The sequence below is a fragment of the Muntiacus reevesi genome, chromosome 1 (genome assembly GCF_963930625.1).
Source record: "Muntiacus reevesi chromosome 1, mMunRee1.1, whole genome shotgun sequence".
Taxonomy (NCBI): domain Eukaryota; kingdom Metazoa; phylum Chordata; class Mammalia; order Artiodactyla; family Cervidae; genus Muntiacus; species Muntiacus reevesi.
Window position 1 is genome coordinate 158,013,841 of NC_089249.1, and position 14,999 is coordinate 158,028,839.

The window sequence follows — 14,999 nt, forward strand, 5'->3', positions numbered from 1 at the left end:
TAAAAAAATAGCCCTATAAGCTGCCCAAGACTATTCTTCATATGCTAGAAAAGAGGAGATTGTTTCATGACCTATCACTATGGATAAAGCTTGTGAGATGTCTCGGTTTTCTTACTTTTTTCTGAACAGTGAATAATTAATAACAACTATCAAAGGAAAGAGATTATTAAGTGTTTTCAGAGTGTGATTATATTTCAAATATATATGAGTTTCTTATAGCTCATTTTAAAGAACTTTTATTGCCATGTCGTTGATTTACCCTGTTGTGCAGTGTTAGGTGTGCAGCACAGGGATTCAGATTCCTTTCCCTTATTGCTTACTACAAAATATTGCCCACAGTTCCTCGTTTTATACCATTGGTTCTTGTTTCTCATTACTCTTTTTTAACCTTTATCTCAAACTGTCCCATCTCAATGGAATAGCCATTTCGGAAATTCACTTTCCTGAAATGTACTGGCCTTCCAGTTTTTTCCTGTCACATACCTCCCTCTGAAAATCTTGATTCCTCCTATCCCCTCTGATCCAGTCTCCCTAACCACCCCAACCCCACACCCATCTGTGGTCAGGGAATCGTTTTCTCCTGTTGGAGGGCAGATGTGGTTCCAGTATCAGTGGATGCTGACCCCGGCCTTCCACCATGACATCCTGAAGTCCTCCATGTGGCTCATGGCCTACTCTGCCCAACTGATGGTGGTGAATCCACCTCTTTCTCATCTGCACATATCACACCAAGCTCAATCCAAAGTTCACTCTCAAGCGGATATATCCATCAAACATCCATCAGACACAGCCCCCCAGAAAGATGCGCTCAACCCCAGAGACAGGCACATTACACCCTAGAGTGCACAAACACACTGTCACGTGATGAAACTCCCCTCTACAGCCAAGCCTGTTCCCTCCTGCAGACACATGGATACATTATTACCCATCTTATGTGACACACACCTCAACACACATGTGCTACTGCCAAATAGAGATAAGAATTTGGGGCTTTGGTGGGGCTGCATCTGGGCCCCCCAGATGCAGCTCTGGCTGGGAACCAGTGTTCCGGGCCAGACTTGTGATCATGGGGAGAAACGCTATTGTGCAGATGGAGGGACAGCTAGAGAGGGAGAAGACCAGGAGGCACTGGACTTCCTGGACATCCTCCTCTTTGCCAGAGTGAGTGTGGGCAGGAGGGGCCTGAGCCTATGGGCAGAAGCACACAGGAAGGGCAGACCTGCCCTCTGACCCTGCCTCCATAGATGGAGAATGGGAGCAGCTTGCCTTATGAGAACCTGTGGAAGTTTCAGTTGCCTTGGACAAATGAAAATGATTCATGTGGTCAGCAGAATACTTCAAAGCTATTTATACTAGAGAATTAAACCTGATTCTGTACAATATCACACTGTTAAATAAAACACCACAGGGTATGTTATTCAAGGAACTTTTTCCTTAATCTGTATGTTTGTTTGTTGTTTAACCTTTTGTATTTTTCACTGAAAAGAAAGTTTGTCGCTCAGTATGTTCGAACTCTTTGCAACCCTATGGACTCTAATGTGCCAGGCTCCTCTGGCTGTGGAATTCTGGAGGAAAGAATAGTGGAATGGGTAGCCATTTCTTTCTCCAGGGGATCTTCCTGACCAAGGATCAACCTGGGTCTCCTGGATCGCAGGCAGATTCTTTACCCTCTGAGCCACCAGCCCAATTTTTATTGGAGTACACTCAATTATGAATGTGTGATAGTTTCAGGTTAACTCTGAAGGGACTCAGTTGTCAGGAAGCTTTTAAAAATATTTACTTTTCTGTTTTATTTCAAATTGTCTAAAGGTTTCAAAAATTTAAGCATGTGACAGTTTCTACTATCCTAGAACAAGGCAAACTCCCAGATCAAGTTAGATATATTATCTTCTCTTTATAATACTTACATTTTGGAACAAAAGAGAGATTGGTTTAAGAAAACAAATACAAAAAACAGCAAGAAATCTGGAGGCCAATGTCTGAACTCTGCCTTCACCTTCACCCTCCCCCAGGTGGGCGGGGAGATCCTCCCAGATCAGGCTAGGTGCTCAGGGGAGGTCAGCCACAGTCAGGGAGGTCAGTGATCCAGAAGACACTGCACCATGAGTGTCTCTGCACTGAGCCCCTCCAGAGCCCTGGGCGGGGTCTCTGGGCTCCTGCAGGTGGTCTCCCTGCTCGGCCTGGTTCTGCTTCTGCTCAAGCTGGCACAGCTCTACCTGCGCAGACAGTGGCTGCTCAAAGCCCTTCATCACTTCCCATCTCCTCCTTCCCACTGGTTCTATGGACACAAGCAGGAGGTAGGACGGAACTGGATGGGGTAGCATGAGGATCGAGAGGGCTGGAGCTAGAGCATGGTCACACTCATCAAGTTCATACCTGGCCCTGTGCTTGCCTGAGAGCACAGATATCCAGACTGATGGATCAGCCCTGTGGGTTCACTGTGTGTGGAGACAACAGAGAGGAATCTAAGAAGGTGTTAAGTTGCATAGAAAGAGGCTTACCTGCTGGGTTGGGTTATGTCTGGTATGGAGACAAACCGGCTTGGTTCATTCAGACTAAGGTCAGTGCCAGAAACCCACACCAAAGGCCACACACAGGAGGGAAGTTCCCATTATGGGGCCAGGTGAGGAGAGCTGCCTGTTTGGAGTCCTCTCTCTGGACTATGAGCTCTTGGAACTGAGCCTATAATCCTCCTCACCCTCAGCACCCACAACAGAGCCTGCACAGAGTGGAGTCAGCACATTGTGTGGAGAGACAGGCAGGAGGGAAAGGAGCAGTTTGCAGGTTGGGAGGGCAACACCTGCCCGCCCAGCACTGGCACCACTAGCCTGGGGGTGGGGGAGCTCAGAGCAAAGTCAGAGACCACATGGAAATGGCTCACCGAGGGTCTGTGGCTTAAACAAATTTTAGGAGATAATCCCAGGCTGCAGGGAGCTGAGGTCTCTCTTTCTCAGCAGCATAATTAGAGCAGAGTGGAGACAAGGACAAGAACTAGAAGCAGCCCAAGCCCCTTGCGGGCTGGCCCAGCACCTCTCTCTCCTCTCCTTCCTAATCTCCTGCACCCCAGGTCACTCAAGGTCCTCCCTCCCTGCCTGTGCATTTCAGCCTCTGGGATTCGGCTCCCATGTGCCTTCTCCCTGCAATGATCTCATCACTCCTATGAGTGTCTCACAAACCCCAGGCCCAATTCAGTATCATCCTGGGTCTCCCAGGAGTGAAGAGGACACTCTTTTTTCCTTGGATGTCCTTCCCACAAGTCAGTGCTAACTAGATGCAGCTATTTCTCTCTGCAAGATCATAGCTATAGGCTTCTTCTGGGATACCTTGCCTCGGGTTCATGTTTCTATCCTGAAAGCATCTTCGTAAATTATGAGTCAAGGAAAGAGCAAGTGCAGGAAGACTTTCTTAACATCCAGATCTGAGTTAGGCCCCCTTCCCCGAAGCTTCCCCATAGGCTTTGTCTTCTATCCACCACACTTTCATGACGCCCTCCTCTTATGGCCCCTTGATCTCTCAGGCTATTTCACTAGCCTGCAGGCTCCAAACAGACAAGCATCTAGAGCTGCCTCCTAATTTAGTGTCTTCGGTCTGTGTCTGGCACAGAGTTATTGCTCAGTAAACACAAGCTCAGGGAAGGAACATGACCCAGAGTAGCCAAATTGCCTCAGAGCTGGTGAGTCTTCATGGTAGAAGGATGCAGGTAGAGGTCACATACCAAAGTGTAGAGGGCTGATCTGAGTTACACAGAAGCCATTGAAATAAAGACAATGTGACTATTTGGAGCTTGCCTGGGATCAACTGTTGACAAGAAATCCAGAGGTAACAAAACAAACTGAGTCTCCAGTGTTGAGGAGAGGCAGTTGCTCTTTGGTAAAAATGACAGGCCACCAAGTAGAGGGAAGAACATGAACAAAGACCCGGAAGATGAGCAGGTGGACCCAGTGCAACAATGTTGATAGCAGCATCCTGGGGGAGAGCAACGGGTCCTGTGGACTCGCCAGGCTGCCAGGGCAAGAAGAGAGAGGGTAAAGTCAGAAAGGAAAGGCCTTTGTTGTCCACACTCAGGGGTGCACAGATTCTACTATAAGACAGGAAGTGCACAAAAGTTTCTGACAATTAGCGAATAAAAATAAGATTAAAAAAAGACATATCAAAATCTTATTTTAACACCATTCTCATATGTGTACATACAGAGTCTGTCCTACAACTGTGCACACACTAAATATGGAAAACATTATGACACACACACTGTAATATTTAATTTATTTCACTTAGCCATACAAATTCCAAAAATTCTTTCATACTAAGATACATTAACATGTACACTGGGATAGTATCAAACATATATATGATCAGGATGGCAAAATGAAGTTAATATATAAATTTTAATTCTTGAAATATCTATCTGTTCTCTAAATAAACCAAGTGATATGAAAAATTTGCTTACTTTCTCCAGGGGATCTTCCCAACCCAGGCATTGACCCAGGTCTCCCATTTGTAGGTAAATTCCATAACACATGAGGTGCCAGGGAAGCCCACCAAGTGATACAAATTCTCATCAATTGCTCTAGCAGTTATGTCCCTGTGTGCAAATTATTTCCAAATGTTTCACAATCCATGTAGTTATTATAAGGTTCTGTAGACAGTAGTGTTGGCCCATAACTCTACTTGACATGGGACAGAATCTGATCTTAGGACAACGGTGGACAGCCTGCAAGGTTGAATGAGATTTCAGGTCAGAAGAAATAGTTCTAAACTCTTAGTTCTGCTGATGGATCCAGGTGATCACCTAGTACCCATCCAGGCCTTCACCTCCACTCCTACTCTGGAACTAAAAGAAATAAGTCATTGACTTGTCTTTCCCTTGGTGACAGTTCCAAGAAGAGGGTGAGCTGCCACACCTACTAAAAAGGGTAGAGAAATACCCAAGGGCCTGTGTTCGCTGGATGTGGGGAACAAGGGCCTTTGTATGGCTCTACGACCCTGACTACATGAAGATGGTCCTGGGGAGATCAGGTGAGAGGGAAACCCTCAGCCGCAGACAAACTTCCATTTGAGTACATACCCCTGGGTGGGAAATTCCACAAGACACAGGCACATCAGACACGAGGCCTGAATTCCTCCAAACACCCTCCCACCACAAGCCAGATAAGGACATTATTTACTATTAATAAATGTTTCACTCTTGGTGGGGCTGGATTCTCTTTTATGTCTCTTTTTTTTTTTACAATTATTGAGAATATCCCAGACCTGGAGACAATTTCCTGTCCACACTGTCCTAGGTTGGGCACCTTTCACTGTTGCCAGCCCTGGGTCATGAGATGGCCAGACCACCACTGACTGTAGAAACATCACAGATTCGGTCTCATTCTATGGCACTGAACAGAGTTTCTGTTTCAGGGCAATTCACCAAATTAATCCTGTGGGTGTTCTGCTCTGCAACACTGAGTCTACTTTCCTGGGACCACAGTGACTGTCAGGATAGAGAGAGTCAGGGACGGGAGGCAAGTGGGTGGTGACTTCAGACTGACTACCATTTGACAAACACCAATGGTCTAGACCTCAGCTGCTTTAGAGGCTGTCTGTCATGCTTGGTCCCATCCATCTTCCTTCCTTACATTTCAGACCCAAAGGCTCAAGTGAGCTACAGACACCTGAAGCCCTGGATTGGTAAGTACATTTAAATAAAATTGCCAGCCACCCACCCGTTAGGTTAACCAAAAGCGGTCTCTTTGCGTAAATGGAGAAGAGGTGCCAGGCACCCTCATCTCTGAATCAAACATAATTTTTCTAAAACACCATCAGTCTTTGTAATGGCACTGTAGCCCTCCTAAAGCCGAGCTGCTTCTTCATCACTTCTCAGTCTTTTCTAATGTTCCCCGACTTTTTGATCAGTTTTTTATCTCCTGCCCCCCTACACTTTTTCGTCCTCATAGCTGTCATAATCACATGCTATGGACAGACGTATTGGAAATTCACATCCCTGAAGTATACTGGCCTCGCTGACACTTGCCCATGAGGAGATTTCTCCTGACACCCTTGGTTCCTCCCAAGATGGCCCCAGTCTCCCCGACGCCCATACACACCCATCTGTGGTTCAGGGACAGGTTTGCTGCTGTTGGAGGGGCAGACGTGGTTCCAGCACCGGCGGATGCTGACCCCAGCCTTCCACTACGACATCCTGAGGCCCTACGTGGGACTCATGGCTGACTCTGTCCGAGTGATGCTGGTGAGTCCATCCCTTGTCATCATACGCACTAGAATCCAGCACAGCTGACATAGTCCACTATCAGACACTTATGTCCCTCAGACACCCATTGAATAGAACTGCCCAGAATGATGCATTCACGACTTAGTACGAGACAGTACTCATTAAAACTAGGTGGGACAGAGGAACATCGAGGCAACAACCTGGATCCATAATTTTCTCCTCACCAAGAGAAATCAGGGCCATGGTGTATTTAGGGTCCACTCTTCTCCCATTTCCATGTTTGAACACAGGGGAGTAGATCAAGGAGTTTAGTGCAAACTGGCCCTGGCTGGCCTGGACAATGGCAGCTTCGGTGGCATAGTGGATATCCCAGGATGTCACTCAGGTGGGCTCTGGCCTGGGTTCCATGGCTTCTGCACATCACTGAGCCACTCATGGGAGGAAATGAGGCTAGGACTATACTCACAGAACTGGGCCTTCGTAAATATCACCTCTGATCCAGACCAGGTACCATCTCTTCTTAGCTAACATCGGATGAATGAAAGCAATTGAGTAGCTCACGCCCCTTCCAAGAGCCCCATTAGAGCCATTTTAGCTTTTCCTTGCCTTGAAAGATTTGCTTCCCTGTGTTGGATATCACCTGTCCAGATCTAACGTCAGGACAGGAAATTTCTCCCTTTGTCCCGTGAGAAACTATGTTTTTCTGCTCTGCCAAAGTGGTTATTTTCATAAATAATTCCAAATATTCAAAATTAGTTAGGATATTAGAAGAGGATATAACTGCATGTATAAGAAAGATTCAGAAAACATAGGCATCACATTACACACAGGTGTTACAGCCCTAAGTTACTAAAACCTGTCTGCTTAGAAAATGAGGAACTGTCATCTGAAGATGTAGAGACAGAGAGAAAGCCTGGCCTTGGCAGCACAGGTCTTCTAGAGGAGCAGAGCAGGGTCAGTGCCTCCTCCCTCCACAGGACAAGTGGGAGAAGCTCATCAGCCAGGACTCACATCTGGAGATCTTTGGACATGTCTCCTCAATGACCCTGGACACCATCATGAAGTGCGCCTTCAGCCACCAAGGCAGGGTCCAAATGGACAGGTGAGTGACAGCTCTTCAAGAGCAGTTCCTGCTCTGACCAACTGGGAAGGACTTACCTGAGACGCAGTAAGGGCAGTGTGGATGCTTATCAGCACAAAAAGTAACATTCTACAGAGAGACATGGACCACGGTCCAATTCCACCCAGACCACCCTTGACTAACTCAGAGGTCCGTGACTCCTGCTCAGGGAGAAGCCTGGCCCCTCAGGACACTTGTAAAGGACTCCAGGGGGAGGGCTCCAGTGAAATGAGGCAGAAATCAAGTGCCTCGGTGTTACCTGAGGAATTTGACCCTCTCCAGGTCAGCGCCTCCCTCAACTTCAGTCTCTTCTGTGTCCTCCTCCTTCAGGAACTCCCAATCCTACATCCAGGCCATCAAGGACCTCAGTCATCTGCTCATTTCCCGAGTGAGGAATGTTTTCCACCAGAACGACTTCATGTACAGGCTGACCCCTGAAGGCCGCTGGAACCACCAGGCCTGTCAGCTCGCTCATCAACACACAGGTTCCCCTCCTTGTCCTGGGCTGATGTGCAATGGTTTGACCTTGACCCATTAGGCAAAGCCCAGACTCCTGCTTCCTCTTCAGGAGCTGGCATACACCTGCCTGCTGCAGGGACTGGGAACCCAGAAGTCGGGGTGTCAGGTGTTGAACAGGGCGTTACAGGAGTACAACTTTGGTGATGACTGAGTGAGACCCCCTGCCAACAGCCTTCAGGCAGAGCCCCCAAGGGCTGTGCTAGTGCGGGGATTCCTGTCTGGAGTAGAATATGCTGGAGTTCTAAGTCCTGACATGCTCACCCAGTCCCACCCTCACCCTCAACCACCTGACACTCAGACTGTGTCTGAGGGGCAGATGGGGTTGTGGTGGGTGCAGACTCTGAGTCCCCCAGAGTGCTCAGTTCTGGCTGGGAACCACTGTTCTGGGACAGATGCAGTGATCAAGGAGAGGAAGTCTCATCTGCAGAAGGAGGGAGAGCTGAAGAAGGTGAGGAGCAGGAGGCACTTGGACTTCCTGGACATCCTCCTCTTTGCCAGAGTGAGTGTGGGCAGGAGAGCCCTGAGCCTTTGGGCAGAAGCACACAGGAAGGGCAAACCCTGCACTCTGGCCCTGTCTCCACAGATGGAGAATGGGAGCAGCTTGTCTGATGAGGACCTCCGTGCCGAGGTGGACACGTTCATGTTCGAGGGTCATGACACCACAGCCAGTGGCATCTCCTGGATCCTCTATGCTCTAGCCTCCCACCCTGAGCATCAGCAGAGGTGTCGGGAAGAGATCCAGAGCCTCCTAGGGGGTGGCACCTCCATCACCTGGTGAGTGTCCAGGAAATGGAAGAACCCTGTCCCACCTGAGCTAGAGAGAATTCCTGGTCGTCCAGTCCTGCCTGCTCTCAGATGGGCTTGCTTTCAGGGACCATCTGGACCAGATGCCCTACACCACCATGTGCATCAAGGAGGCACTGAGACTCTATCCACCAGTACCAGTCATCAGCAGAGAGCTGAGCAAGCCCATCACCTTCCCTGATGGACGCTCCTTACCTGCAGGTATGAACTTCACCTCACCACTCAGCTAAGCACTCTGTAGGACCACATGCTAGACCAGTAATCCACCTGCGGATTTCCAGCTCCAGGATGCTCTGGCTCTTGTCTGCCTGAGATAATATTTATTCTGTAGTTGAATGAGTTTTAAAAAATGCTTCCCCATAAAGCCTGGGATTAATACTACCATATACTCAACAATCCTACTACTTGTAATATACCTTGGGAAAACCAGGTTCCAAGAAGCACATGTGCTGCAGTGTTCATTGCAGCATTGTTTACAATAGCCAGGACATGGTAGCAACATAGGTGACAGATGAATGGATAATGAAGATGTGGTCCGTATACTCAATGGAATATTACTCAGTATAAAGTGCAACAAATCTGAGTCAGTTGCAGTGAGGTGGAAGAATCTACAGCCTGTTATACAGAGTGAAGCTCTCAGAGAGAGAAAAACAAATATCGTATATTAACACACACATATGTATATATAGAAGCTAGGAAAATAGTGTTGATGAACATATTTGCAGAGAAGGAATGTAGATGCAGACATAGGGAATGGACATGTGGACATAGGAGGGGAAGGAGAGGGTTGGACGAATTGAGAAAGTAACATCGACATACATAGACTGTCATGTGTAAAATATTAATACGTATCTAGTGGAAAGCTGCTATATAAAAGGGAGCCCAGCCTGATTCTCTGAGATGACCTAGAAGGGTAGAATGGGAAGGGGGAGAGAGATGCAAGGTGGACAGGATACAGCTCTTGTTTAGTTGCTCAGTCGTGGCTGACTATTTTGCGACCCCATAGAGTATAGTCCCCAAGGCTCCACTGTTCATGACATTTCCCAGCCAAGAATACTGAAGTCAGTTGCCATTTCCTTCTCCATATATATAGATACATAACTCTGCCTTATTTTGTACTCTAGTATGGCAGAAATCAACACACCATTGTAAAGTAACTAAGCTCTACTGAAAGAAAAAATGTTTGACACAAATCTTGAATGCAACAAAGCTCAGCAAATATGTGTTGATCCTTCTGTGTGGTCTTATGATGGAGCCTACAATTCTAATTCCTGAGTCATGAAGGCTTAAGAGAAAAGCAGAAGCAGTGGCAGGCACAGTTCTTCCACATGGGATTTAAATAAAGGAGGGAGCTCGAGAGAGACTCCACTGCCCTGGGTCAGAAGGTCTAATCTCTGAGGTGCCCTCTGGTGGATGGCAAAAGGCAGGTGTTGATAAGGTCTGAGAGCCCTGCCATGCCTGGAGGCCACCCACTGACTCAGCACCCAGTGGGTCTGAATCCCAGCCCTGTTTCCTCCTAACTGTGGGATCATAGACCCAGCCCATAACCTCTCTGAGGCTCAGGTGTTTCATGGGTTCATGGGGACAGGAGTGCTTCTGTGAGGATTAAAGGATTATTGCACATTCCCCAGGTTCACAATGGCACTTGATGAATGTGAGTTGTCACCTGCGCTGCTCCTAAGTGTAACCTTGCAGTTCTTTTAATTCTCAGTCCTGGGCTGTGGTCACCTACCCCTAATCTGTGATCTTGGGCTTTGTCATGCCCCACCCACCTGCCTTGCAAGAGCATCATTTCATTCAGAGTGACGGAATGTGCTCTCATGATGGCTCCCAGGACTTTTGTGAAGACACACATCCCCTGCACCACGGGACTATCAGGTTCTCTCTCTCCTCTGCCCCACAGGAATCTCAGTCTCCCTCTCCTTTTATGGGCTTCATCACAACCCGAAGGTGTGGCCGAACCCAGAGGTATGATGGACGTGGGAGGAGGAGATGGGATGCTCTCTTGACACCAAGCCCGACCCCTGCTCCATCTCTGGGATTCTTATCCCCCAGGGGATTCATGTGAGGGGTTTGACCCCAGATGTTCTGGCCCCGGTGCTCTCTCTGCAGGTGTTTGACCCAACCCGGTTTGCACCAGGTTCTACTCGACACAGCCATGCCTTCCTGCCCTTCTCAGGAGGACCCAGGTGAGGCCTGTGTACTGGGGGAAGCAAGTGTCACTGGTTGCTACCCGATGTGTGTGACTGTCTACCTACATATGAGGAACATGAAAGTTCTGTCCTTGTATGTTGATGTGCTGAAGAGGAGGCATGGGTCTCCATGAACAAGATCTTAAGGGCCCACCACAATGACACTGACCTCTTCCTGTCCACAAGGATTGACCTCATTTCCAAGTCAGTGGCCAAGCCAAAGTCTCCAGGGTTTTCCTCACTTTAGGAGTATGACATTTTAACATTGGAAGTCTTCATGAAATTTAAACTACACTTGTTTGGTTAGCACAACTTCAGTCACCTTAAAAGATGATTTTCTCTGTTCCCACCTTCCTAGTCAGCCCACTACCTTTCTGCTTCAGTCACCTGTCCACCCTCACTGTATTCATCGTTGCTTGCCTGGATTGTGAATTCCATGTCCTGAGGCTTAAAGTCATGTATGTGATCAGTTATAGTTGTAATTTGAAGAAAGTTTCACAGTCATGAATGTGTTCTCTCTTCTTGCAGTACATCCGACATAGATTTGACTATGTGTTAATATAACCATGACATATATCTTCTGTTGCCAAAATTCTTTATTAAATAGAAGAGTTTAGATACCATAGTTCCAGATTTTACAGAGTAATGTTAGTAAGAAAAATCTTAAAGTGGAGGACAATCAAGTCTGCTTTGGGGACTCTTGCTGATCCTGCTCATGATACCAATTCTCTCACTGTTCACACTGTGCACACCGTTTTCTGAACCCAGGATAGGCAAAGCGTCAGCAAAGAGGCTGGAAGAGGACCGGAGGAGCCATAGGAACTTCAGACACGTTATTCTCTCCTGGTTGTGTTATGGCCGCCATAACACAGTTCTGCCCTGCCTGACGCAGTCTCGGTAGCAGCAGCCGTAAAAACCATAACATAGCTAGAACATAACCTCATATAATGTATCCATGATATTTCTCCAACGTAGCCCCAATGCAGCAGTAACCAGGGCTTTCATAGCGAAACTCCTCAAGGTGTACCACACACCACCCCCAGAGTTTTTCCAGATGGAGCTTATATAACGAAAGTAGCCAGAGTCCAAGCGAGTGCCATGTGACACTCGTTCCCAGTGCTATAGGTGACTTCAGCTGTTCCACAATCATTACTACAACCCCTGAGGCAACAGTGAGAGACCGCAGGGCGAGAGAGCCTGACCATGCCATCTTTGCTAATTTGCTCTTTCCCTAAAGGGGGGAGACACGTGCATTTGAAAAATAATTCCATGTAAAACATAAAGCACCCTTGAAATAGCTGTTAGCCTGGATGATACACTCCTAAATGATTGCTGTGAAGATCTTAAAGGGCACAGAACCTCCTCTGAAATAGTCATTTCAGTGACTTTGTAACTTAGTAGGAACAAGTTTTTCCTGACTGTACAGATCTAGGAAATTTTCAGTTGGTGAATCAACCTTTACAGAACAGTGTTGAAGTAAGCTGTCTTCCTGAATTGTTTCTAGGATTTGGTTTACACCAGGGTCCACTCCTTCCTTGTAGACATGGCTGCAGCTCATGCAGCTGCTCCTAGAGGGCAGGCGGGACTAGGCAGTTTGATTCCTAGGTCAGACTCAATATTTCTTATATTCTCATTCCACTTGAGGTGTTTTCAATTCAATTAATATTGTTCAAATGTGAAAGTATGTATTAAGTGTGTCTCCATGTACCAAGACCTGTGCTAGGAGATGGGAACACAGGGATGATAATGCTGTCCTTCCTCAGAGCTCACTGTCAACAAATCAACATGTCTACGCAAGAGAGATGTCATTCACACATCCATTCTTTCACTCACTCATTCACTGCACACACTGTGGAAGGATTCATGAGCTGCCACTGTGCTGGGCACTGGATGTGATGTGTCCTTAGTTTAACATCCATGGTGCCATGAGGGTCCCGAATGGGAAGAGTGCAGCCAGCAGAAGGGGTGAGGGTCACTGGCAAAAAGGGAGGGGTCACTGGATTGAGCCTTGAGCATGAGGATGGCAGAGGTGAGGTGTGGGGACCTCAACAGTTGCTGAGTCAGGAAGAGGAGCTGGACAGACCCCAGGTGAGTGAGGAAGAATCCAGAGAGTGCTGTGATGAGCTGAGGCAGTGGGATGTGTCCTTCCTGTGATGCAGAACATAGCAGACCTGGAGCTACTGTGGCTTTAGAGGGAGTGGAGGAATAGAAGCTGAAAAAGCCAGATGATGAGCCCAAGGGATGGTTAGCAGGGTCATTTCTGGATTAGATGGGAAGGTTCCAAAGGTAGATTGACCAAGGTGCTGAGGGAGACAGGAAGCCAGACCATTATCTGGGAGGGAATTGGTCCAGTAGGTTCAGGATGGTTAACCCTTTTCCTCGCAGGAAGCCTCCCTGTTGCCATTCTGATTCCTTGCACAATGCTGTCTTGTCATCTCTGGGAACTAGGCAGCCTGTTTGTCCTCTGTAGGTAGTAAGATCCTGAGACGGTATCCGCCCTGCCCCTACAGTGCCCTAGGCTGACCTGAAAGCAGGAATTGCCAGTGGACGAGTGAATAAAGTACTAGTTCACAGTTCTTGATACACTTCACTTGACTCTGTGGCTTACAGCACTGATGCTCCCCAGTTTTTCCTGCTGAGAGCAGAAGTAGGAGTTAGGAGTTAGTCCTTAGAGAGGTGGGCTTTGTCATCTGTCAGGGGGAGAATTTTGCTGAGCTTTGCTGGCAAGTTGAGTGTGATGAGCAAGGAAGGGATTAGGGCTGGGCAACCTGGAGGAGAGCCCTGATTGCCTGTGCTCAGCACGGGTTAGAAGCCTCTGCTTAGTTCCTTTTTATCTCCCAACCTAGGAACTGCATTGGGAAGCAGTTTGCCATGAATGAGTTGAAGGTGGCCGTGGCCCTGACCTTGCTTCGCTTTGAGCTGTCACCGGATCCCTCCAGGGTCCCTGTGCCCATGCCAGTCATTGTGCTGAGATCCAAAAATGGGATCCACCTGAAGCTCAGGAAGCTGTCTGATCCAGGTGGAGACAAGGACAAGCTCTGAGGGCCCCTGTCTGCCATCCTGTCTTGCTGTCACTCTCTCCTGTCCTTGCCTCTTTGCCCACTTCCTGATCTGTCTGCCCCCTGCCTCATCTCCTGCTTCCTGCCCAGCAGCAGACTTTCTGCCCTTCCCCTCTCAACTTTCTCCAGGCTCCCTGTCGGCTTCTCCTTATCTGCTTCGGCAGATAGGTTCCCTATCTGTAGACTCCCTATCTGCTTCTCCCTATCTCTCCATCTGTCTCTGACCTCCTGTATCTCTCACTGTCCATCTGAATCCTGATCACCCGACATCCTCCTGTATGTCTCTTCTCCAATGTGTTTCTCCCCTTCTGCTTGCCTGTTGTCCCTGTAATCACTTCCATTTAGATGCTAAAACGGTTTGCCTCTGCCTTAGGTACTTAGAACAACACAAAGTTATCCTCTAATGGCTCTGGAGTGCGAAGTCAGAAGTGGGTTTCCCTGGACACAAACAGGATGCTGACAGGTCCCTCATCCAGGGACCTGGGACAGGATCCTGCTTTTTGCCATTTTTGCATCTAGAGCTGCATCCTTGCATTCCTTGGCTCCTGGGCCCTCCTCCACATTCAAATCCAGCAGCATCTTCAAATGTCCCTCAGCTTCTGTCTTCATATAACCTTCTCTTGCTTCAAGACTTTGTGCTTACCTGGCAACTCAGACCAAACAGGCTCATTCTGGGGTTCTGGGAACTAGGACAAGAACACCTGGGGAGCCATCTCTGGACCTGTTAAATACTGTGCAACTCCCTTCTCCCTGGGCCACTGCTCTCTCCTGTGTAAGATGGGTCTACTCCCGTTTCATTCACATGGTTTCCTCTTTCCCCATCCCTGGATAAAGTGCACAATATCATACGGAATGCATCTGTCTTCTCTGAAAGGAGTCGGATGAAGCCGAAGAGAGGGAAGGGGAGGGAATAACAGTGGGGAGGAGGAGGAGACATAACACCTGCTCTGTGGGGCCGAGACCCTAACAGGGAGAGTGTATCCAGCCCCCTGCAGCTTCACACTCTGGTGTCACTGAAGCCCCACACCCTGTCCAGTACCTGAGGCTCCCATGACAGCTGAGTCAGGAGACAGGCCTCGCCGCCTAAGGCTCAG

The 14,999-nt window shown here is 48.1% G+C and overlaps 1 protein-coding gene across 2 annotated transcripts; it reads left to right on the forward strand.

Annotated features, from left to right (window-relative positions):
- The first annotated feature begins 2,058 nt into the window (after nucleotides 1–2,058).
- LOC136152329 (cytochrome P450 4A25-like) lies at nucleotides 2,059–14,774 on the forward strand. Of its 2 annotated transcripts, XM_065913629.1 has the most exons (12): nucleotides 2,059–2,297; nucleotides 4,875–5,016; nucleotides 5,626–5,670; nucleotides 6,102–6,229; nucleotides 7,189–7,313; nucleotides 7,662–7,816; nucleotides 8,243–8,349; nucleotides 8,434–8,624; nucleotides 8,722–8,855; nucleotides 10,558–10,622; nucleotides 10,767–10,843; nucleotides 13,693–14,773. In XM_065913629.1, exons 1-12 carry the CDS (start codon nucleotides 2,103–2,105, stop codon nucleotides 13,886–13,888), a joined length of 1,560 nt encoding a protein of 519 aa, XP_065769701.1. In that variant the 5' UTR covers nucleotides 2,059–2,102; the 3' UTR covers nucleotides 13,889–14,773. The 2 variants fall into 2 exon arrangements, with proteins under 2 accessions (XP_065769701.1, XP_065769702.1); XM_065913630.1 differs by lacking the exons at nucleotides 7,662–7,816; nucleotides 8,434–8,624 and having other exon boundaries at nucleotides 8,243–8,353; nucleotides 8,671–8,855; nucleotides 13,693–14,774.
- The last annotated feature ends 225 nt before the right edge of the window (nucleotides 14,775–14,999 follow it).